The following is a 26,040-nucleotide window of genomic DNA, read 5'->3' as shown; positions in this document are numbered from 1 at the left end:
CCTTTGGTGCTTTATGTGTAAGAGTTCAATCTATAGTACAACAACACACAACATGCAGTGAGTTATATTTTCCGGTGCTCTTTAAAAGAGCTTTTATCCCTAATTATTTTAGCCAGAGTCAGCCTTGTGAATATCTATTAGCAGTTGGATTTTATTCTAGGTATTAAATTAATTTTTTAAAAGCTTATTACAAGATTTCTGCTTAGAACTATACTCTCTTTTACAGCTCAGTCATTGGTGTTTTCAGGTGACACATGCCATGCATTCTTTGCCATGTCTGTTAAGCAAATAATTCTCTTAAGTCTGTATGTTGAACTGGTAGTTGATTAATCAGTGGGAGCAAATTTTAATCAGCAGAACAGAGATTGAATGGTACCCTCGTTTATCTTTAAAGCCATTTTTAACCAAGTAAGGAGAATGAAAACAATAATCTTTGCCTGCCCTAACAAGGAGTGGTACTTTAATTTATTAAATCCTAAATTATTTCACTCTTTCAATATCTTTGAAAAGATCTCTGTATAAGATTTTGCCTTTTTGTGAATATATTTACAGTTATATAGTCCATTTCAATACAGGTAGTTAATCAACTACAACTCTTTAATCTCTGGACACTCCTAATTTATGCTACTAAAATGGTAGCCATGGTTCTGTGGACAATATCTCCAATGATTTACAATATTTATTGGTTTTAGCCAACTGATACAATCCTAACCATGTCAGTGGTGCTTACTCCCAGGTAAATGGGGTTAGGATTGCAGTTTAACTCATACTTGGATTAGGCCCATTTAAATCAGTTCAACTTAAGTTAAACATGACTAATTTAAATCAATGATACACCGAGTATGACTTAGTTTGATACAAGCCATTGTATATTTAGTGTCGCAGCCAGAAGTTTGTAAAGTCAGGGTGATGTTTAATATTGCTTTAATATTGATATTTTAACATAGCATGTATCCTTTATTAATGTAATGTTATCTTTATATTATAGGTACAAGAATGGCTGTGCTTAAACTGCCAGACACAAAGAGCATTATCAGGACAGCTTGGCGGTATGGACAAAATAACACCTCCTGTACTTTCAAAATCATCACCCAAGCCATCAACTGCTCCTCAAAGCCAGGCTAAACTTGTTGAACAGAAGACTTCAGCTCAAATGCTGGAAAAGCCAAGAGGAGGAATGGGAATTCAGAAGGAAGATTCAAAACTTCAACAGGCCAAATTGTCAAAGACAATTTCATCTGATAAAATCCAGGAGGGTACACAAAGGGAAGATTCAAAAGTGCAACAAGAAAAATTGGCATCAACTGATAAAATTATTCAAAGCACTTCAAATGAAGATTCAAAAATTCAGGAGGAAAAATTGGCTGATCAAATTCCCAAAGAAGAGCCAAAACTAACCACAAAACCATCTGCCAATAAGATCTCAGAAGGCATTCAAAAGGAAGAGCCAAAGGAGCTGGGAAAAATATATGATAAAATTCAGAAGGAAGACCTAGAGCTTCAGCAGGTAAAATTGGGCAAGACTCTATCAGCTGATCAGATTCAAAAGGAAGACCCAAAGATCCAGCAAGTGAAATTGACAAAAACACCATCTGCTGATCAGATTCGGAAGGAGGACCCAAAGATCCAGCATGCGAAGTTGGCAAAAACACCATCTGCTGATCAGATTCGGAAGGAGGACCCAAAGATCCACCGAGTGAAATTGACAAAAACACCATCTGCTGATCAGATTCGGAAGGAGGACCCAAAGATCCAGCATGCGAAGTTGGCAAAAACACCATCTGCTGATCAGATTCGGAAGGAGGACCCAAAGATCCACCGAGTGAAATTGACAAAAACACCATCTGCTGATCAGATTCGGAAGGAGGACCCAAAGATCCAGCATGCGAAGTTGGCAAAAACACCCTCTGCTGATCAGATCCGGAAGGAAGTCCAAAAGGAAGGTGCAAAGCTTGAGCAAGAAAAGTTGACAAAAGTACCCTCAGATGATACAATTAAAAAAGCTGACCCAAAACTTCAGCAAGCGAAACTGGCCAAAGTTCCACCCACTGATCAAATTCGGCAGGAAAACTCAGCTTTATCTCAGGGGGGAATAGTGAAGACAGCCTCTGCTGAGCAGATTCAAAGGGATGGTGTGGAACCTCAGCAGAGAAAACTGATAGAAACACCTCAGACGGATCCGGCTTCTTCCAAGTCAAGTAGCGATCAAACACAATTGACAGAAACCCTGGAAGGTGACCCCAGGTCTCTACCCTCACAGGAGACGCCCCCTTTTCCTGAGCCCAAACATAAACCAGTCATGGCTGTGGTAGAAGAGCAGTTTTCTGAAGCAAAACTAGAAGCCAAGGTACAAAAAGAAGGGATAAAACAGGAGGAGGTTAAAAAAGAGGATTCAGTGACGAGTATTCCAGAAACCACATCTAAAGCTCAGAAATCTCAAAAAGAAGAAATCTCTGCTCAGCCAGTAGTACCTTTGCCAAAGCCTGACCATGTGGAAGCACTGAGGGAGAAAGCAGTGAGTGTTTAACTTTCCTTCCTATCTCTTCCTTCATTGAATGACATGGGGCCAGATCCTGGAAACAATTATCACAACCCATGCAAGTTTCAGCATTTTAATTTCCATTTATCTCAGTGAGAGAAATGTCAAGCATTTATGCTTCACTCTCCAACCGAAATAAATAGAAATTTAAAGTGCGTTCACTTTTCCTGCAGTGCACCCAATTTGTTTTGAATGACTAACTTTAATTCACACCACGGTTTTTATTGACATAGAATGACCCAAAAAAAGTCATAAATTGGTGGTAGGTCCATGCTGATTTGGTTTTGGTAGGTTCATGTATATTGAAATGAACAAAACTTGCCCAACTTCGTAGTGGGCGTATCAAATATTAAGATAAAGCAATGAGAAGAGTCTCTGTGATGTTAATAACACTGTCAAGTGTGATTAAAGACTTCCTTTAAATTATCTGTAACTGGTCATTGAGATGCTGTAGATTCATTTGGTTGATCTTTGATATAGCACAGGAGACCTTCATGGCATTCTAAAAGGTTTCAGGGTTTGGTGAACAGGGTTTTGGCTACATAGGTACCACAACCTATGAATCAGCTTCAATTAGAATCCATACATTTCTATTTTCCACAAAGTTGTAAGAAGAGCTAAAAAGCCAAGAAACCCTTCGCCCTCCCAGATGCTGAGAAATATCATTTTAATGCTCCAAGGGAAATGGATATCTGTTTCCTCCTGCAATCATGAGGGTCAAAAACCTAGCCTATAAAAAACAACAGCACAATAAGTAAAATAGGTTTGGGGGAAAAGATCCCTATAATCATAGCAAATCTTCCATATTTAATTTTCATTCTCCCACCAAGCTTGTCAAAAATAGATGATCATTTCATGAATTTGTCCAACCCTGTTTTAAAACTATCCAAATTTGTGTTCATCACCAAATTTTCTTGATAATAATTCCCCCCCTATTTGCACTGCATAAAAGCTTGTCAGAATTAATTTCAGTTGAATTATTGAACAAAGCATAATTACATTTAATTGAAAAAGTCTTATTTCAAGTGACATTTCTGTGATTAAAATTGTTGGATAAGAGAATTAGTATATTTCTCCACTTCTGGTTTAGCACTTTAACCTAACTGTTAAACTGTTTCTGTTAATTGACCATTTTTATCATGATCATAATAGATATTAACATTATTTGGGGTGAGTGATGCTACCGTATTATTTAATTAGTTGAATCTGAATCTTAATATGTGTGTGCGCGCATATATATTTCAGGAAAAAGAAGATGACAAATCAGACACATCAAGCTCACAGCAGCAAAGAAGTCCACAAGGTCTAAGTGACACCGGATACTCATCTGATGGGATCTCAAGTTCACTTGGTGAAATTCCCAGTCTTATTCCAAGTGATGAAAAGGATGTTTTGAAAGAAACTTGTATAAAAGAAAGCCTTTCACATGAAAGCAGCCCAACTAGTCCCTCCGATCTTGCTAAGCTAGAAAGCACTGTGTTATCCATTTTGGAAGCTCAAGCAAGTTCCCTCATTGAAGAGAAGCCTGGAAAGACCAAAGACCTTTATTGTGTCTACAGTGAGCAGTCAAGAGAGCCACATAGAGCAAAATCCACACCTAGCACACAGGAATCTTACAGTTCTGATGAGGACTTGGCAAAAAGTGGAAGAGATTCTGCAGAAGTTAGTAGCAAAGGTGTACCTTCTCGGAAGGGGTACAAGCAGAAGACAGAAGCAACAGAAGATACATCAACAAGAAGGCAGCGCTATGACTCTGTAGAAGATAGCAGTGAGAGTGAGAATTCACCTGTCCCTCGGAGAAAAAGACGGACCAGCGTTGGGTCTTCCAGCAGTGATGAATACAAACCAGAAGACAGTCCAGGGTCAGGTGACGATGAAGACTTCATTCGAAAACAGATCATGGAGATGAGTGCTGATGAAGATGCGTCAGGTTCTGAAGATGATGAATTCATGAGAAACCAGCTGAAAGAAATCTGTACAAGTGAAAGTCAGAAGAAGGAAGAAGGGAAAAGTAAAAAAGCAATAGCTGGAAAACATAAGAGGATGACGCGCAAAAGTAGCACAGGCTATGAAGAGGACGCCAGCAGACGCCATTCCTGGCATGATGATGACGATGAGACCTTTGATGAAAGTCCAGAACCAAAATACAGGGAAACAAAAAGTCAAGACAGTGAAGAAATCACTGTAACGGGAGGAGGTCTTCGGCGTTTCAAAACAATAGAACTTAATAGCACAATAGCAAATAAATATTCTGAGGAATCTGAAGAACCAAAGAGAAGTCTATATTTTGATGAAGAACCAGAGTTAGAGATGGAGAGTCTTACAGATTCACCAGAGGACAGGTCAAGGGGAGAAGGATCTTCAAGTCTGCATGCCTCCAGTTTCACTCCAGGTACATCTCCTACATCTGTGTCATCCCTTGATGAAGATAGTGACAGCAGTCCCAGCCACAAAAAAATGGGTGGAGAAAGTAAGCAGCATCGTAAAGCCAGGCATCGTACGCATGGTCCTCTTCTTCCAACTATTGAAGATTCTTCTGAAGAAGAGGAGCTTCGGGAGGAGGAAGAGCTGCTAAAAGAGCAGGAGAAGCAACGTGAATTAGAGCAGCAGCAACAACAGCAGCAGCAGCAAAGGAAGAGCTCTAGCAAAAAATCTAAGAAAGACAAGGATGAGCTCAGAGCCCAGAGAAGAAGAGAACGGCCAAAGACACCACCAAGTAACCTATCTCCCATTGAGGATGCTTCTCCGACAGAAGAATTGCGTCAGGCAGCAGAAATGGAGGAACTACATCGGTCTTCCTGCTCTGAATATTCACCAAGTATTGAGTCAGATCCTGAAGCTTTTGAAATCAGCCCAGAAAAAATAATAGAAGTGCAGAAGGTTTACAAATTACCTACAGCAGTCTCTTTATATTCTCCAACAGAAGAGCAGCCTGTTGGGTTTGTCAAAGAGGAGAGCGGTCAAAAGACTTTAAGAAGTGCTGAAGAGGTATATGAAGAAATCCTGCGTACATCCCACAAAGCCAAGCCACTTCCAGATGTAAATGAAAAAGACGAAGTGTTTGAGAAAGAGCCTTTATATGGTGGCATGCTAATAGAGGACTATATCTATGAATCTTTAGTAGAAGATGCTTATAGTGGGGCTATGGAGGCTAGCCTCATGACAAGGCAAGAAGAGGGTGATGAATTTAGCCAACTGAAAGAAAAAACATCAGCGCCCCCAGATCAGATATATGGAGAACCTATGCAAAAGCCTACCACCTTACAAAAGGACTATTACAGGATAGAGTCTTTGCATTCAGGTATGCCTCAAGAAGACATTGTGTCTAGCTCCTACATCATGCCAGAAAGTCATGAGATAATCGTACTGGACAGTGTGGCGCCATCTTCAGGTGACGAAAAACAGCTCTTGGATGCAGATGCTGCTTATGAGGAACTTGTCAAGCGACAGCAAATGCAGTTGACTCCAGGCTCCAGTCCTACCCAGCCATCTCCTGAATTAATTACGGTTTCAGATAGAAAAACAAGCATTTCTGGAGAGGTAACAGAAAGCACCTCCCTGACGTCAAGCACTATTTCATCCAGTTCAGACATACTTTCAGTAAGCTCTTCGGTGCTTCCTATTCCGGATGTCAAAATTACTCAGCACTTCACAACTGAAGAAATAGAGGATGAATATCTCACAGATTACACCCGAGAGATTGAAGAAATAATTTCCCACGAAACATCCATATTGATGTACTCAGAGGCCTCAGAAAGTGCCACGTCCATTATACCATCGGATACGTCTTCCCTAACATCATCCACATCTTCAGTTTACACCACTGGTAGTTCTTCACCAGATGGTGTGATTTCAGGTTACATAGAAACATTGGATGCTATTAGCAAGTTTCCAGATTCTGAAGGGACCAGCTCAGTGACCCAAGTTCCTATAAGTTCCACGAAAGAGTACTCTGAAGCTGCTAAGGAGACCCTTGTAGATCAGGTTGTGGTTTCCCTTTCTGAAACTGACTCCTCCTTTGTATCACCCTCTGTAGAAACAAAGCCCAGGCCCTTTGTTTCTGTCTCTGATGCCATAGAAACGTTCCCACCCCAAGATGAGAAAGCTATAAAAGATGCAGCCAAGTTTGATGTTATGAAGGGACTTTATGAAGACAAACAGGCAAGACCTCCTGTGACCATAACAGGAAAAGCTTTAACAGATGCTACATCTGACCAGAAATTTACATGTACAGCTCCAGTATCCTCCTCTGTCATGCCTACTGTATCTGTGTTGCCATCCGCCATTTCTCCGGTTCCCCCTGTTACACCCCAAACATTTTCATTTTACAAAAGCTCTTCTTTTGAGTCTCCAGCTCAGCCACCCCCACCACCTCCTCCTCCTCCTCCTCCACCCCCACCTCCTCCGCCTATTCTGCCCAAGCCAGCTATTTATCCTAAAAGGAAACCCCTGGCTAAGGCTCCAGTGACCACAACTCCCACCCTAGTACCATCTGTCAGTGACATCAAAACAGTGGAAGCAACATCTGCTATAAACACGACTGGTCCACCCGTCACAAAAATGTACACATCGGCACCCCCTCCTGTTCCTCCCAAGCCAGCTTCAATTCCAGCAGGACTTGTTTTCACTCACAGACCTGCTGAAATAATAAAACCCCCTATTGCTCCCAAACCAGCAATTCCTCAGCTGCCGACAACTGTTCACAAACCAGCAGAAACACAGCCAAAACCAGTGGGTTTGTCTTTCACCAGCAGTATGACTTTGAACTTGTCCCCTGCAGAGTATAAGTTGCCATCCCCTACTTCCCCACTGTCTCCACATTCTAATAAATCTTCCCCAAGAATGTCCAAATCCTCAGGGGAGACCTATGTTGTTATCACATTGCCCTCTGAGCCTGGCACTCCCACAGAGTCTATTACCAGTCAGGCAATTACCAGTTGGCCTTCAGGATCTCTCCCTAAAGAACAGGGTCCACATATTGTACAATCATTATTCACTCCAACTATGACTGCTCTACAAATGCAAAGCATAAGTGATCGAAGCAAATATGGTCCAGGAGCTTTGCAATCCATTTCTCCTGTTCCTGTCAGTGCACGGTCAGTTTTTGAGATAGCTCCTAGTTCAGCAACAGAATTAATATCAACAGAGGTTGCCAGGACTACAGTGTCTTTGCTCAAAAATGCTGGATTAGATAGTGTTTCCATAACGATACCCCCGGAGCCAGCACATATCATTCAACCACCCAGATATAGAGAGAACGGGAGATTCCATGTCTTTGGTGACGTCATTGATCTTCGCACCTTGACCAAAATGGATGTGGAAAGGGCAGGTAGCTGCATGGACCTATCTGCTGCTCCCACGGATGTGAGAAGGCAAGTTATGGCAAGCGACACTTCGGGTCGGCCAGTAAGCACTGTTCAGCCAGCGATCATAAATCTCAGCGCTGCATCGGCAGCTGGTATCTCTTTAGCACCGGTCACTGAAACATTTACAATAGTGACCTGCACAGCTACTGTAAGCTATAGTACAAGCACAGAAAGTCTTGTCGATCTGGGACATGCCATGACAACTCCACTGCAGCTAACAACATCCAAACATTTTGAGCCTGGACCTAGAGCAACGGGTGTCCAGGGACTCTCTGCGGACAGAGATGAGGTGCCAATAAATTTGTCCCTAGGTACTCCAGCGCATGCAGCTACATGGGGCACTACGAAGCCTGCTATGGCACCTCCTGTGGGTGTAGCCAATGGTTGGACGGACGTTTCCACTACTCAAGAACCAACCGAGAGTGAAGTAGTTGACCTCAGCACCACAAAATCCCACAGAACCATGGTGACAGTGGATGAAACAAGTTCGGGGATTGTTACCACCATAATAGAAGATGATGAAAAGCCTGTGGACTTGACTGCAGGGAGAAGGGCTGTTTGTTGTGATGTTATTTACAAGCTGCCCTTTGGCAGGAGCTGTACAGCGCAGGCACCTGCCACAACACTACCTGAAGATCGTTTTGGTTATAGAGATGATCACTATCAGTATGACCGCTCGGGGCCCTATGGTTTGAAAGGAATAGGGGGTATGAAACCTTCTATGTCAGATACCAATTTATCAGAGGCTGGACTTTTTATGTACAAAAGCAAGAATACCTTTGATTACCAAGTTGGGGCAACAGATGTAGCAGTAGACTTAACTTCTGGCAGAGTGACAACAGGTCAGTATGACAAGGCCTCAGATCTTACTTTGAAATATAGTAGTGGTGTTGCTCATCTCATTTCAGGATGAATTGTTTTTATTTTCTATTTTTTTCTTCCCCTTTTTTATTAAAATTTATGTTGGACAGTGTGGCAAACTGTGCTGGGATTTATACGTGCATTTTTATTTTTATTTTTTGCTTCTTCGTTATATAAATCGTTTTGCACAAAGAGGTACCTGCATGTCGCTGCATGTTCAGGAAATGCTTCCCCCTCCCTGCCTTCCTGCACAGCTAATGTAGAGCATTAAAGTGAAGATTTGCATGCAGCTGCCCCCTGCTCTTCCGCTCATTTAACTCATCTTGATGGGATGGCTTGCAGAACTCGCAAAAAAGGGCTTTGTTTTGAAAGACTGGACTATAACTCTGCCCTGTAATTTCAGGTGAAGTTATGGATTACTCAAGCAAGATTATGGGTCCTTACCCAGAGACTCGGCAAGTAATTTCTGGCATTGGGATCAGTGCCCCTCAGTATTCCCAAGCACGAATAGTACCATCCATAGGATCCCCTTATGGCATTGGAAGTGTTTTGAGATCATCTAATGGAGTTGTTTATTCATCCGTTGCGACTCCGGTGCCATCCACATTTGCTATCACCACACAACCTGGTTCTATTTTCAGTACTTCCGTTAGAGACCTATCTGCTCTTCAGACAGTTGACACAATGCCCTCATTATCAAACTTACAACATAGCCAGGCACTTCCAAGATCGTATGATTTCTTGACAACTGTAGCCTCTGAGAAAGAGGGTGCAATTACTGACACTGACATTGACCCAGGGTTGCAACCTCTTCCTATGGAAGCCATTACTAGTGAGCCAACCAACTTGATGCCTGTTTTCACTACAGCTTCGGAAGCTTTTGTAGATATAATTGAGGAGGAAGCTACACACCTCATTGCCCCCGAAGAAGGCAAACAGCAGCACCTTGACTTGGAGCGCGAGCTTCTAGAGCTCGAAAAACTGCAGCAGCAACGTTTTGCGGAGGAGCTGGAGTGGGAGCGTCAAGAAATTCAGCGGTTCAGAGAACAAGAGCAATTCATGGTTCAGAAGAAGCTTGAGGAATTGCATTCGATGAAGCACCACCTCTTATATCAGCAAGAAGAAGAGAGGCAGGCACAGTTCATGATGAGGCAGGAATCGTTGGCACAGCAGCAACTGCACATTGAACAAATCCAGCAGCTGCAGCAACAGCTTCACCAGCACTTGGAAGACCAGAAGATCCACCAGATCTATCAGTACAATTACGAACCTTCTGGAACTGGGTCTCCACAGACGACCACGGATCAAGTCATTCTTGAAGGCCAGTACGCTGCTGCCTCCAATGGGCAGTTTTGGGCTGGTGAGGAAGCCACTACCACTGCTTCTGCTGTGCTGGGAATCGAAATTCCGCAAAGCCAAGCCTGGTACACAGTCCAGTCAGATGGTGTGACTCAGTACATTCCCAGGCCTGGCCTGCTAAGCTCTGCCTCAGAGATGTCTCTTAAAGATGTGGATGTGAGAGAGGAGAAGCAGTTGAAAAAGAGGAGCTCCATGCCAAAGCTGCGTGGCCCATACGAGGAGCTTGACGGAGCTCTGGAAGAAGAGCCTAGGTGTCTTAAAAGGATAGTGGAGAGTGGAGTTCAAACTGACGATGAGGATGGTGCAGACATGGGCTATGCAGACAGGAGGAGGAGAACCAAAAAGAGTGTGGATACAAGCGTTCAGACAGACGATGAGGACCAAGATGAATGGGATCTGAGCAACAGATCAAGGAGGAAAACCCGTGTGGGGAAATACGAAGGTACCACTGAGGCGGAAAAGCCGAAGCCGTTTCCCCAAGTCGCCAGTATTGCAGTGCAAACAGTGGCGGAGATATCTGTACAAACAGAGCCAGTAGGAACAATACGGACCCCTTCAGTAAGGGCCCAGCTAGATGCAAAGATAGAAATCATAAAACACATTTCAGCTCCGGAAAAGACATACAAAGGAGGAAGTTTGGGTTGTCAGACAGAAACGGATTCAGACACCCAAAGCCCCCAATACCTCACAGCTACCTCCCCTCAGAAAGATAAAAAGCGCCCAACACCATTAGAAATAGGTTACTCTTCACACCTCCGGCCAGAACCCACACTTCAGGTAGCCCCTTCCCCTCCCAAATCTCCCAAAGTACTTTATTCTCCCATTTCGCCTGTATCTCAGGCTGCTGTTCTAGAGTCGGCCTTTGTACCCTATGAGAAGCCTGTCCCTGAAGACCTTAGTCCTCAGAAGATTCTGCATTCTGAGGTCCCCAAGATTCCGCAGCTGAGCCCCAAGTCCGCCAAGGTGATGCAGCGCTCTTTGTCTGACCCCAAACCGCTGAGCCCAACAGCCGAAGACCCTTCCAGAGCACATTTCCAATACACGGATGGTTTCTTGGTAAGACCCCTTCTTTCTTCAAAGCACAAGTTCATTTTGAGTGGCATCCTAAGTATTTTAATAAGCACTGCTTCCTTAACTTGATCTATGTATGTGAATGGTAATTGGGCAATACTGGCAATGAAGCTCTGGTACTTTCGAAACCTGATAGGAGGTGCTTATTTTATTTTTAATTAGACATGGAACTGCAAGGGAAGTGGAACATGGTGCTGCTTCAAAATAAAATGGGAAATACTTAAATGAGAGTTAATCCCGATGTTTATAGGAATCAATGTTAAAAGGGAATTTACTAGTTTCCTCCATATTTAAATTGTTTTCATATATTTCCTTTCAGAAATCTAGTTTAATAGCTTGGAATGCACATATATCCATGACTTCCATCAAGGAAGTGTGGTAATTTGCTAAGAAAATGGAACCATAGAATTGTAGTTGGAAGGGACCCCAAGAATCGTCTAGTCCAACCCCCTGCGATGCAGGAATCTCAGCTAAAGCATCCATGACAGATGGCCATCCAACCTCTGATTAAAAATCTCCAAGGAAGGAGAGTCCGCCACTGACCAAGGGAGTCCATTTCACTGTAGAATGGTTCTTACTGTCAGAAAGTTCTTCCTGGTGTTGAGGAATTTCCTTTCTTGAAATTTAAAGACATTAGTTCAGGTCCTAGCCTCCAGAGCAGCAGAAAAGCTCCATCTTCCATGTGACAGCCCTTGAGATTTGAAGATGGCTATCATATCTCCTATTCTCCAGGCTAATACCCAGCTTCTTCAACCATTCCTCATAAGGCTTTCCAGACCCTTGATCATCTTGGTCGCCCTTCTCTGCACCCATTCCAGCTTGTCAACATCCTTCTTAAATTGTGGTGCCCAGAATTGAACACGGTATTCCAAGTGTGGTCTGACCAAGGCACAATAGATTGGTACTATTATTTCCCTTGATCTGGACACCATACTTCTGTTGATGCAGTATGGAATAGCATTCACTTTTTTGCTGCTGCATTGCACAGTGAGTTTTCACAAGTGCCAAATGACATTACTGTTGCCCAGTAGCAGCTGGTGTGGCAAGAAACCCACAAGTCCACCTTCCCAACATAGGCACCGCCACAACTTACCTGAAGAGCACCGGGGCAGGCCAGAGTAGGGTGGCAGTAAGCTTGGGATTGCATGGGCATACTGGTAGAAAACAGTCTGACTCTTCCAGCTGTGCATAGACCCAGCCTCACTGCTGCCCCGCCCTAGCACTCTCCAGGTAAACTCTGCAGACACACCAAGAGGAGAGCTGGATTAGCTCCGCTGGTGCATCTGCCCTGCCCCAACCTCATTGCCACCCTACTCTGGCTCAGCCCAGTTCAGGTAAGCTGTAGCAGACAGACTCCACAGCTCTGCCCAGCGACAGCAGCTGCTATTGCCGTTGTCCCTTACATAGCTGCCAAGTTATCCCTTTTTTTAAGGGATTTTCCCTTATGCTGAATAGGATTCCTCGCGAGAAAAGGGAAAACTTGGCAGCTATGGTCCCTTACCTTATTTCAAATGGGACCTAATCCCCTAGCATGGCCACCACATGTTGTCTGAACATTGTAGGATCCCATGAAATGCCTAATATTCTTCCTTCCATAGCTGTATATTCCACAGTAAAACAAAACATTTTTTTCCTGATTTCAGGATCTGTCAGTTCAGCCAAGTAGTGTTCCTAAGTAAATTGTGTTTCAAATATTTTTTTGTAAAGTAGTTGTTCGTAAGTCTCCTTGTATTGCTATGTCTTCAGCTGTCAGAGAAAGAAGTACTTTAGAAACATTTTATGCTGACAGTTTGAACTGAGATAAACTTTAGTGTTGAGAAGTAACTTATAGATTTGCTTCAGCCACAGGATTTTAAACAATGAGACTATTTCTGAACTGGTTGCATCAAGCAAATCCTCCCAAGGTTATCAATTCCTTGCATAACTTTAATCCCAAAATACAAAAGCAGCTGTTTTAGTTTTCGGAACCCCGCTTTCTCTTCACACTATAGAGCTTGGGATATTACATGGGGAATGATTGTTCTTAGTTTAAATATGATTTCTACCATTAGTCAATAAAAACCATCACCCGTAGCTGAACAACTTAAAGTTTTAAGCAAACATCCTAAGCCTACTTGTGAGTCAGAGAATAGATTCATATTGTCTAGATATTACAGTATATTACATATATTACAGTTGTATAACTAAAATTGGTTTGCCCAAGCTTGCCCATCAGGTAAGAACATGGGCTGATACTGGATTTGAACCCACTTCACCAGTTCCAAAAACATGGTACTCGCTCATCTGGTACTAAGTGACATTCTGTTGTTCTAAAGCAGGCTTCCTCAGCTTCAGCCCCCCTAGATGTTTTTGGCCTACAACTCCCATGGTCCCTAGCTAGCAAGACCAGTGGTTAGGGACGATGGGAATTGTAGTCTCAAAACATCTGGAGGTCCGAGGTTGAGGAAGCCTGTTCTAAAGCAATAGGAGCAGGAATACAGTGGTGCCTCACTTAACGAATGCCCTGCTTAACTAAATTTCCGCTTAACGAAATGATTTTTCGAGCGGAGCTTGCCTCGCTAGACGAATGAGTTTTACGAAACATTTGTCTAGCGAATCACGGTTTCCCATAGGAATGCATTGAAATTCAATTAATGCGTTCCTATGGGCAAAAAAATTCAAAAAAATTCAATGCATTCCTATGGGATTCGCTAGACGAATTTTTCGCTATAAGAAAAGACCCGTGGAACGAATTAAATTCGTCTAGCGAGGCACCACTGTACTGGGAAAGGGAGGCTAATTAAGGCTGTGGCCAGCCTTTCCCTGATTTTACATGGCTTACATACCTTGATATGGTATAGGGGTGCCAACTTGCCCTCAGGATTGTGGGTGCCCACCGCAATGTGGACGTCACATGCACTACGTGCAGATTACGTGTGACATCACATGTCTGCATTGCGGCAGCGGCTCCTCTTCCTCTTCCTCCATGGGGAGGGGCTGGGACTCAGGCGCGCCTGGAAAAGGGTGCCTCACTCACTAGCTGCAGAGGGCGAAGCTGAACCGCTTCTTTCTTGGAGGCAGCGCTGCTGCTGCCTGACAGCTTTTCTCATTGACTTTGTGGGTGCCCGGCCCCTAGAATTATATTATTGTGGATGCCCAGGTACCCACGGCCCCTGGAATTGGCTCCTATGTCAAGTCAAGCATTCATTTGGCACTTTGCATGCCTTTATGTATCCTTCAAACATCAGTAAATGAGTGCAAATATTTGGGGGTTGATTCACCCTTGCAGAGATGTTAACTTTATTGAGCGATGACTAGAAATCAGCCAATTCAAGTTCCAATAATATAATAAAGATAGGAGCATATTGCTTCTTTGTAGTGTTATCTGTATTGAGTGCTTTGTAAAGGTAAAGGGACCCCTGACCATTAGGTCCAGTCGTGACCGACTCTGGGGTTACGCGCTCATCTCGCATTATTGGCCGAGGGAGCCGGCGTATAGCTTCCAGGTCATGTGGCCAGCATGACAAAGCCGCTTCTGGCAAACCAGAGCAGCACATGGAAACAACGTTTACCTTCCCGCTGTAGCGGTTCCTATTTATCTACTTGCATTTTGACGTGCTTTCGAACTGCTAGGTTGGCAGGAGCTGGGACCAAGCAACGGTAGTTCACCCCGTCACAGGGATTCGAACCGCCGACGTTCTGATCAGCAAGCCCTAGGCTCAGTGGTTTAACCACAGCGCCACCTGGGTCCCTTTAAGATAAGATAGGAGCATATTTCTTCTTTGTAGTGTTATCTGTATTGAGTGCTTTGTAGTGAATGTTAAAAGTGAAAATTCTTTCTAATTACAGCATTTTACTTAGAACAAGGAAAAATGAGTATAGAATCTATTGTGCCTCTATGAATCTAGCTCCATATAATTAATAATCTTTATTCAGTTGGTAGTGTGCAAATCCTCTTCTGGGGAACCCAAGTCTCAAGGGAAGGTATCTAGGAAAAGTTCCAAAATCTGTTGGCACATCTGTTCCATTTGGAAACAGGGCAAACTTTTGCCCTTAACATCCTCTGAGGGAATAGTTGTTTGGGAAACGTCCAGTTTGGAAGCATGGCAAACATTTTATCAGTTTGTCTCTGTTTAGATTCATGCCAAGTGTTCCTGCCCCACACACAAACAGATGCACATATATACCCCAAAGGGAGTTTTTAACAGTCTTTGCATGAACAAGGAGTAGCAGACCAGAGGGCAGAAATCCTCGTGCATCCCCTAGTTTTGCAAATGTTTTCAAAGGTTAGAAGCTCAATCTAAACCAAAGTTAAGCATTTTTAGGACTCCTCTATTTCCATGTAGAAGAGTTGAGCCTTTCCACTGAAATGAAGAACTAAACAGGAATTCAGTGTGCTTCACTGCTGCTGGATATTGCCCTATTTAGATTTGTTTCCCTAACCATCCTGAAAACTTTACGCAGTTTGTAAAGCCAAACCCATGAATACAGACTAAACAATATAACAAAGGAACCAACACCTAGGGGCTGCCATTCAAATGGTGTCTATGCACCACGTCATGTAATCAATTATACAGTGCAGGGTTTACTTGCCCCCCCCCCAATATTTTATTCAAGGCACAATAGATTGGTACTATTATTTCCCTTCAATAAAACATTTAAATACATCTCTTCTTGACTAATCCAGAACAAGGACCAAACTAAAAGCAGTGGCTGTGTATGCACCATACATTTAAAATATGATTTTCTCCCCCCCCAAAGAATCATGGGAACCTTAGTTTGTTAAGAGTACTGTGAATTGTCACTCTGTGCAATGGACAGACTACAGTCCCCAGGAGTCTGTGAGGGATGCTTTAAATGTAAGGTGTGTACACAACTTTGAAAGCAGTTAACATGTGCATGAAGAATCAGGACCTCAGCAGCTAGGGAGAGTTTTTTTAATCCTCATTCTATGATCTCAATGAAATGCCCGCCCTACCCCTTTCACTGCTACTAGTTCCAGGAGGCAAGCCTCCATTGATCCCGATAGCAGATGGGGAGGGGGGATTTTCATCCTGATCATAGCCTAGCAGGAACCTCTCCATTTCCTGTGGTCTTGATCCTGCTGCACACCTCACCCTTTGCAATGACTGTTTACATTGGGGAGTAGGGAGGACATGCGTTCTACACAATCACATTTAATTTGTCCCTGTATTAAAACATTCAAGAGCCTTCACACGTCTCTACCTGCTCAGAATGCATGAGAAGTGAAATACACACACCAGATATCTATATCTATATATCTATATCTATATCCATCTCAAAATACCTTTGCATGCAGACAGCTTTTCACAACAGGGAAGATGTCCCAAGTTAAGCATTCCAGATGGGGGGAGATGTTGACATGGGGTTGCATCCAGTCAAGTGAGCTTCCATGTGCAGTTATGGTGTAGTTTTATCACCTTGTTGGGGTTTTAGTCTTGTTTTAAATGTATCCATTGTTTTTGCATTTTTAACTGCTTGTAATTAAAAAGCAGGTGGCGCTGTGAGTTAAATCACAAAGTCTAGGGCTTGCTGATCAGAAGGTCGGCGTTTCAAATCCCTGCGACAGGGTGAGCTCCTGTTGCTCGGTCCCAGCTCCTGCCCACCTAGCAGTTCGAAAGCACATCAAAGTGCAAGTAGATAAATAGGAACCGCTACAGCGGGAAGGTAAACGGCGTTTCCGTGCGCTGCTCTGGTTCGCCAGAAGCAGCTTTGTCATGCTGACCACATGACCCAGAAGCTGTCTGCGGACAAACACCGGCTCCCTCAGCCTATAGAGCGAGATGAGCGCCGCAACCCCAGAGTCGGACATGACTGGACCTGATGGTCAGGGGCCCCTTTACCTTTAACTTTAATTATTTTATGTGTAGATTGCCATCAGATGGTGGTTTAGAAGGTGATTAATAGTAATAATAATGCATGCCATTAATTTCTAAACATTGTAGTGTACCTTAGAACCTGTCCAGCACCAGTCAGGGACGCTTTCACCTGGGGGCTCAGGGGTGGTTCTGCCTGGGCTCCCTTTCTGTAGGGCAGGACACTTGCCAGCCTCCCCTGAGGGTCCCTGGTCTTCTGCAGCTGTTGTACTGCACTTTTCCTGAGTTCCACCAGTATCTGGGGGCTCCAGATCATTGGAGGAGGAATCTAGCATTGGCAGGACATGGGGCAGAAGACCAAGACTGAAAGAAAGGTTCTCCTTTGCCCTCCTGGTAAGATCAGGGCAGAGGTGAAATTGTATGCTTTTATGTGGCTGCCTGTGACTCATGAAATTGCTCATATTTCCACAACCCTAAAGGTAAAGGACCCCTGACAGTTAAGTCCAATCACGGACGACTCTGGGGTTGCAGCGCTCATCTCGCTTTACTGGCCGAGGGAGCTGGCATTTGTCCACAAACAGTTTTTCCGGGTCATGTGGCCAGCATGACTAAGCCGCTTCTGGTGAAACCAGAACAGTGCACGGAAACGCTACAGGAGTGTAATAACACACAGTTTACTGAATGGCCAGAAGATACTAATGACCATGAAGTTTTTAAGCCTGCAAATTTATTTGAATCTTCCCTTTATTCCTATTAATTTATTGCAGTATTCACTGCCTGAAATGAACAATAAATTGTGAGTCAGGGTGACACCAGAAGGGTCTGTTGTTCACAGTGATAATATCATGAAATAAAACATTTTCTGGGATAGGTTGATAGACAGTTGGTAATTTGTGCTTGTACATGGAAAAAAATCAAGAGCAAGTCTTGATTGTTTTGTGAAAATTCAGTCATTCCTTGGCAAGTTTCTACTGAAATGTACAATATCTACAGTGACACAAGAAGGCTAAACAATGAACAACTACTGAACAATATTTTGATAAGCATGTAGTGGATCTAGTAAAAAAAGAAAATGAAAATTGTTCAGGTGTACTGTAGATTTCCATCTGGGGAAAGGGACTGAGGAAGGAATGCTTTGAATAAATATTTCTCCTAAATGATGAATTTTTAAATCAGCAGTAACTAACCTGTGGCCCTCTAATTGCTGTAAAGACTGCCGGCTCCCACCAGCCCCCAGCCAACATGACCAGGGGTCAGTGGTTATGGGAATTGCAGTTCAGCAACATGTGGAAGGTCATAAGTTTTAAAAAGCAAATGTTTGTAGCCATCTATTGTAATATTGCATCCAGGGCCGGTGCTAGGGGTTTTTGCGCCCTAGGCGAGATCACCTTCTGGCACACACACACACACACACACACACACACACACACACACCGGCCAATCATATATCAAACACAGGGTGCTGCCCCCCCCAGGGGTGCCCCAGCGAGTGCAGCGAGCTGTGGAGCTGCACGGCCCCACCAGCGGCCTCCTCCTAAGGGACTGCAGGACACAGAAGCCCTCTTTGCTTCTTCTCCCTCCCTCAAGCACTCGAGAAGGTTGCTTTGCCTGAGTCCTGGGGGGGGAGGGAGCTCCCCTCGCTCCAACCCCGCAGCCGCCCTTGTGGGTCGTTCGGCCCGGCTCCTTAATGCCACCTGGCTCGTGCCCCACTCACCGGCCATGCCCAACTCACCGCAGGCGGAGACGGCGCCGTCCGGGTGCAGGCAGATGTCGGCGGTGCTGCAGATGCACCCAGCGGGCCCCCAGTGGCACACCTCCTGCTCAGGGCATGCCTTCCTCCCCAACATGGTGGGCGGCGCCATACTCTGGGCGTGCAGTGCAGCCAGGGCCTCGCAGAGCCCCCCAGCCCCATTCAAGGAGGTGGAGCGCGGAGGAGGAGCCGGCTGCCAAGGCAGTGAGCTCAGGAGGCCCGGAAGCGGAAGGCATGACCCTCCCCAGGGCGGCTGCTCCAGCACCGCGCCCCTCATCCCCCGCTCGCTCTCCCGCCGTGGCCCTGCAAGCGCCTGTTGCAGCTCAGAGCTTCCGGGCACCGCAACAGGCACTCTCCTGCCTGCCTGCAGCCCCGGCGGCTCGCTGTGCTGGCAGAGAGGGAGGGCACTGCCGGAGCCCTCGCTCTCCCTTCTGGGCACGGCGGGCAGGCGGCAGACAGTGGGGGGCAGGCTGGCCAGTGCCCCCTCCATATTGACGCTCTAGGCGATGGCCTAGCTCGCCTTAATGGTAGCACCGGCCCTGATTGTATCACATTATTATTATTACTACTACTACTACTACTACTACTTGATCCAGCTTGTATTATCCATCTTCCTGTGGAATTGTAGGACATAGTGCTGCTGTTACATTCATGGGAGTTAGAGAATGGCATTTTCCAGGAGGTTCCTGATGAAACTTAGGCACATATACTTGCAATATGTGCATTACTTCATTTCTCAAAACTAGGTCCCTGGAAGCTGAATAGGTGAACTGCCTCCACTGAAAAGGATTACACATGTGAACCAACCCTTAGTTTTCAAAAGAAGCCTATTTTGTCATATAACGTGGGGTGCCAGTTTTATAGGAAACGAGGATGGAATCCATATAGGTGGTACTGGATAAAATAGGGTGTCCTCAATTGCTCACTTTGTGTAATCTGGCTAGCAGGTAGAAGACCCTGGCCATAGCTGCTGGGGTTTGAAAGTTTCCAACTGTGTGAGGTGTTTCTTCACCAAGGTGACATAGTTATTTCTGGTCCTGCTGAATTTTTTTCACTTAGTTCCCCATCTGTAGTCAGTTCCCTTTTTTATGGCAGGCGTCCCTATTTTACCTGCTTCTTTTATTACTATTCTGAAAAAAGGGAAGATATAAATAGAATCACGTTAGGGACCCCTAGATGGAAATCTACATCAACAATAAAAGAGCCACCAATAGGAAGTGACTGGAAAGGTGGCTAAAACATAGCTGCCAAGTTTTCCCTTTTCTCACGAGGAAGCCTATTCAGCATAAGGGAATTTCCCTTAAAAAAGGGATAACTTGGCAGCTATGGGCTAAAATCAAATCAGTAACTCAATTTTAAAGATCCCAAAATGCATTAGGGGTTATTCTGTGTTCCATATTAAAGCTTTGCTGTTACACAAAAAAGAAGCAGTTGGATATGTTAGCATTTCCTATCACATGGCTGGTTCCTATAATTCGGTAGATGCCTGACTTCATCAACAGTTCTGTCAAACTGGAAAAGACATTATTATTATTATTATTATTATTATTATTATTATTATTATTTATCATTTATACCCCGCCCACATCTGGCAGGGTATAAATAACCAACATTCTGGCTCTCTAACAGAACTGGACTGCAAATAATATACATTAAGGGGTTCTAAATGTATGTATTTCAATTAATAATACATGTTGATTTGGACTGGTGAATTCAAAGCAGTTCCAAAGGTTGGTTTTAAGTAGCACAAAATCACCCTCCAATTTCAGAAGATTGTTAAATCATTACTGAATCATTAAGCAAGTATATTATCCATGCTGATGCCAACTCAAAGCATGGAAAACTCGAAATAATATTTAATTGGACTAAATATACTGTTTAAAATATGCAAAGCCAGCTGAGTTAATTGGGTTAGAGTTTGGTTAACCCAGAAAAGAGAGCTCATCACCATTTAAATGCTTCGCATACGTAGGAGGGAGGCACAGGCTGTTGGGCACGACTTCCTAAAGGCTCACCAACAGGAAAGACAAATAGACAGGAGCATTGGGCTCTTTCTCTGTATCTGTACATGCCAGGAGGTTAGAGCTCCCATCACCTGGGGACACACGGACACAAACCTCTGCATATCCCTCCAGCCCAGAACCAGCCCTGAGCTATTTTATTTTATTTTATTGCTTTATTTATTAGATTTATCAGTTGCTGTATCTTGCCCAGGGCAACCCAAAGCGACTTACAACCTAACAGGTTGACAGTAAACCCCACATAGATACATTAAAGCCAAGAGGAAAGAGAAATACATTAAAAACATCCCACCCACTTCTAAAAGGCCAAAGACCTGATTATCGAGGGAAGTTTTTGCCTGGTACCTAAAGGTACATAATGAGCAGGGCAGTCTCGAGCATGTCGGGCGCCCTGGCGCTGAGGGGCGGAGATCGCTCCGGCGCCCCCGCCCTCACAGGGCGCAGCATGGTTTCCGCGCAGCTTCGCTGCGCAGCGCTCTGCCTACCGGCCCGGCGCCCTAGTGCGCCGCGCCACTGGGAGTCTACCTAGAGCCTAACCTGGTAATGAGCCAGGTGAGCCTTGCCCAAGAATGGAAGATTTGAGACTGGGTGATAGTTGCCCATATTGGCCAGTTCCAAAGATGTTTTTTTTAAGAAGCAGTTTAATGACCACCTCTTTCGGTGGGTCTGGTAAGGCTCCCTCACAGAGGGAAGCATTCACCACCCCGCAGAGCCCATCGCCCAGCCCTTCCCGGCTCACTTTTATTTATTTTTTTATTTATTTTTTTAAAAGTTTATTCGTTTTAAAATAACACAAACAAACACATACAAACACAACATAGCAATAACAAAAACAGTCAAACCAAAACATAAATTCTCATTTTCAAATCTAATTTCCTAAACATTTTATGGTGACTTCCTCAAATCCCCCCTAACTGAATTTCATTATACATCATCTTGAGCAGTTTTCAAAAACTCTTATCTTTAACCATAATTTATATTTAATCCTAACCTTAAATTTTTCTCATTAATTTATTGATTCCATTACCATTGATTTCCATACATACAAATCTATACTTCTACACCTACAACCCATAACAACTTCCAAATATATTCCAAAATTCAAATATTACTCTATATATATATTCTTCCAATCTTCTTCCACCAACTCTTCTCTCTGGTCGTGCAGTCTCCCCGTCAATTCAGCAAGTTCCATAAATTCAATCATCTTCATTTGCCAATCTTCCAATGTTGGTAATTCTTGTGTCTTCCAATTCTTCGAGACCACATAACACCGGTCTTGAAAAATCTACATTGGCTGCCAGTAAGTTTCCGAGCACAGTTCAGAGTGTTGGTGCTGACCTTTAAAGCCCTAAATGGCTTTCAGGTCCAGTATACCTGAAGGAGCGCCTCCACCCCATCATTCTGCCCGGACACAGGTCCAGCACCGAGGGCCTTCTGGCGGTTCCCTTGTTGCGAGAAGCCAAGTTGTAGAGAACCAGGCAGAGGGCCTTCTCGGTGGTGGCGCCCACCCTGTGGAACGCCCTCCCATCAGATGTCAAAGACAAAAACAGCTACCAGATTTTTAGAAGACATCTGAAGGCAGGCTGAAGGGAGGCTTTTAATGTTTAATAGATTATTTTATTTCATTTTTCTGTTGTAAGCTGCCCAGAGTGGCTGGGGAAACCCAGCCAGATGGGCGGGGTATTAAAAATTATTATTATTATTATTATTATTATTATTATTATTACTGCTGCTGTCATGGCATACAGAAAAAAGTAACATCTTTTTTGGGAATTTGTTCCCCGACTATACCAAGTAAAAAGGCTTCTGGTTTCTTAATAAATGTGTTTATCAACACCTTTTTCAATTCATTATAAATATTTTCCCATAAGTCTTTTACTTTGGGGCACATCCACCACATATGCCAGCTCGCTTTTATTAGCCAGGATGGGCAAGGATCAAGGAGACAGGTGGTTGGTTTCACTCGTCCTGTCCACATCCTCGGAGGTAACAGATTGGAATTGATCCCATGTAACATGACTAGACAGGACTCTAGCACTCCCCTGCCCGGTGATACTCCCACGATGGAGTCTACCTTCTTCCGAATCTGAGTGACTTTATCTTTAGCAAATGCTTTTGCAAAAAACCTTGCAAAAGCATTGCAGGAGATCTTGGGGACCCTACCAGGCCCCAGTGACAAAGGTGGTTCCAATAGATTGTGAACCACCTGGAAGAGTCTCCTGTTGCTATTTTCTGCAGATGCGATAGAGGCAGTGAAGAAGGTCCTCTTCACTATCACCATTGCCACTTGGTAGGCTTGACGTTGAGCTCTAGCCCGTGTTCGGTCTGATTCAGAAGGAGTTTTCCACCACCAGCACTCTAGCCGTCTCAACAATTGTTTCATCACCCTGAGCTCCAGGGGAAACCACGGGGCTGTCTGGGCTCCATGCAATTGGTGAGGGCACTTCGGAGCCAGACAGCCAATAGCCCTGGTTAACTCCGCATTCCAGCAGGCCACCAGGGAATCAGCTGAAAGGCCATCAACATGGGATAAAACATCCCCTACCAAGTTTTATCTGTCCTGAATCTAATGGCAGTCATTTTCACTGGATGACCCTGATTTCTGTTGTTACAACAGTGAGAAAAAATTATCTCCATTCACTTTTTGCAAATGGCATCATTTAGTAAATTTGTGTTCTGTGTCCTTTTAATCATATTTTCTAAACTATGAAGCCCCAAGTGCTTTAGGCTTTCCTTGTAGGGAAGGTGCTCCCTCCAGCCTTTTGAACAGTTTCTTTGTACTTTTCTACTGTCCAGCTCTGTGCTTTTCTTTTTGAGATGCCTAGCTAGAACCGTACACAGTCCTGCTTTGCAGCCTCTTTGGGACCACAAAACATGAGGATAGTCAAGCATCTAGCAGTACATTTGGGTTTTTGGCTTGGGGGATCACAAGTTGTGCTGGCCCATATGTGTCCATTTCTCTAAAATTATTATCCTGTGTTTTCCCCCCCTATGCTGCAGACTAAAGGATCTTCAAGTGTATCAGCATCAGGAATGCAAAAGAAGGTCAAGAGGACTCTACCCAACCCACCTCCAGAAGATGTTGCAGTAGGGACACAATCCACCTTCACCACTGTGGGATCAGTTTCACGCCGGAGGATCTGTAGAAGCAATACCATGGCCAGAGCTAAAATCCTCCAGGATATAGACAGAGAACTGGATCTGGTAGAAAGAGAGTCAGCCAAGCTCCGGAAAAAGCAAGCGGAGTTAGATGAGGAAGAGAAAGAAATAGATGCGAAACTTCGGTATCTAGAGATGGGCATCAATCGGCGGAAAGAGGCATTGCTAAAAGAACGAGAAAAGAGGGAGCGTGCCTATCTTCAAGGTGTAGCAGAGGAACGCGACTATATGTCTGACAGTGAGATTAGCAGCACCAGGCCCACGAGAATAGAATCTCAGCATGGCTTGGAAAGACCAAGGACTGCGCCCCAAACAGAATTTGACCAATTTGTCCCCCCACAAACCCAACCAGAAACGCAGTTTGCAACTCCTACGAGTCCTTATACTCAGTATCAGTACTCTTCCCCTGCCCTTCCCACTCAAGCACCAACTCAGTACTCCCAGCCGTCTCATTACCAGCAGCAGCAACCTTTATATCAACAGCAGGTTTCTCCTTACCAGACCCAGTCAGCCTTCCAAACTGTGGCAACCATGTCTTACGCGCCGCAGGCTCAGCCTCCACCAACCCCGCAGCCTTCCTACCAGCTTTCGTCGCAGCTAATGGTGATCCCACAGAAAACAAGGCAGGCTTCGTTGTATCTGGAGCCTAAGATAACAACGAACTATGACGTGATTCGCAACCAGCCTCTCATGATAGCCCCTGCGTCTTCGGACAACACGTATGTTGTGTCCCATTTGGGTAGTAAATACAGTACCTTGGACTTAAGGATGGGGCTCGATGAGAGGAGCAGCATGGCCAGCAGTCCCATCTCGAGCATATCTGGGGACTCCTTCTACGCAGATATCGACCACCATGCGCCACGTAATTATGTGCTGATTGATGATATTGGAGACCTCACTAAAGGGACATCATCTCTGAGCTCTGCTTATGGTCTGCATGAAAAGGATCTGACCAAAACCGATCGGCTGCTTCGGACTACTGAGGCGCGAAGGGTGCAGGAAGTCTCAGATTTCCTCGCACCGCTGCAGACTTCTTCTCGGTTGCACAGCTACATGAAAACTGATGATGATCCCATGGAAGACCCTTACGAGCTAAAGCTGCTGAAGCATCAGATTAAGCAGGAGTTCCGGAGGGGGGCTGAAAGCCTGGATCACCTGGCAGGCCTTTCGCAGTATTACCATGCAGATACTAGCTACAGACATTTCCCCAAATCTGAGAAATATAGCATAAGCAGGCTTACCTTAGAGAAGCAAGCTGCCAAGCAGCTCCCAGCGGCCCTTCTTTACCAGAAGCAGTCGAAGCATAAGAAGGCCTTGATTGATCCCAAATTATCTAAATTTTCACCCATTCAGGAAAGCAGGGACCTTGAGCTTGATTATTCAACCTACTTGACTTCAAGCACGTCATCCCTTGGGGGCATTACTTCCAGAGCAAGGCTCCTCCAAGATGATATAACGTTTGGCCTTCGGAAAAATATCACAGACCAGCAGAAGTATATGGGGCCAACTCTCTCACATTCTCTTGGCACAAGCCTTGGGGCTGCACTGAGTACATCAATGAGATCCACATTACATGATGATTCTGACAAATCTTACAGCAGTGGCAGTAGATCCAGACCTTCTTCCCGACCGTCATCCGTCTATGGGCTTGATTTATCACTAAAAAGAGATTCTTCAAGCTCATCTTTAAGACTGAAGGCCCAAGAGGCTGAACCCCTAGACGTTTCCTTCAGTCACGCAGCCCCCTCTGGAAGAACTAAACCCACTAGTCTACCCATAAGTCAGAGCAGGGGCCGAATCCCAATAGTAGCACAGAATTCAGAAGAAGAGAGTCCCTTAAGTCCTGTGGGTCAGCCAATGGGAATGGCAAGAGCAGCAGCTGGGCCATTGCCACCTATATCCGCAGACACTAGGGACCAGTTTGGATCAAGCCATTCATTGCCTGAAGTCCAGCAGCACATGAGGGAAGAATCACGAGCTCGAGGCTACGACCGGGATATAGCCTTCATCATGGACGACTTCCAGCACGCCATGTCAGACAGTGAAGGTAAACTAGACTTCAGACTGCTTTATCGCTCCCACAACACAAATCCTC

At 44.5% G+C, this 26,040-nt stretch overlaps 1 protein-coding gene across 1 annotated transcript in view; it reads left to right on the top strand.

Moving 5' to 3' along the window:
* PCLO (piccolo presynaptic cytomatrix protein) overlaps positions 1-26,040 on the top strand; it is a 213,992-nt gene that overhangs the window by 98,824 nt on the left and 89,128 nt on the right. Inside the window, exons 4-7 of the mRNA XM_060275141.2 lie at positions 989-2,515; positions 3,785-8,747; positions 9,170-11,181; positions 23,787-25,992. Of these exons, the coding sequence (XP_060131124.2) occupies positions 989-2,515; positions 3,785-8,747; positions 9,170-11,181; positions 23,787-25,992 (10,708 nt within the window). The remainder of the gene's footprint in view (positions 1-988; positions 2,516-3,784; positions 8,748-9,169; positions 11,182-23,786; positions 25,993-26,040) is intronic.

The sequence above is a fragment of the Zootoca vivipara genome, chromosome 5, assembly GCF_965207765.1.
Source record: "Zootoca vivipara chromosome 5, rZooViv2.hap1.1, whole genome shotgun sequence".
NCBI classification, from domain to species: Eukaryota; Metazoa; Chordata; class Lepidosauria; order Squamata; family Lacertidae; genus Zootoca; species Zootoca vivipara.
This window is presented reverse-complemented; position numbering and strand designations above follow the sequence as displayed.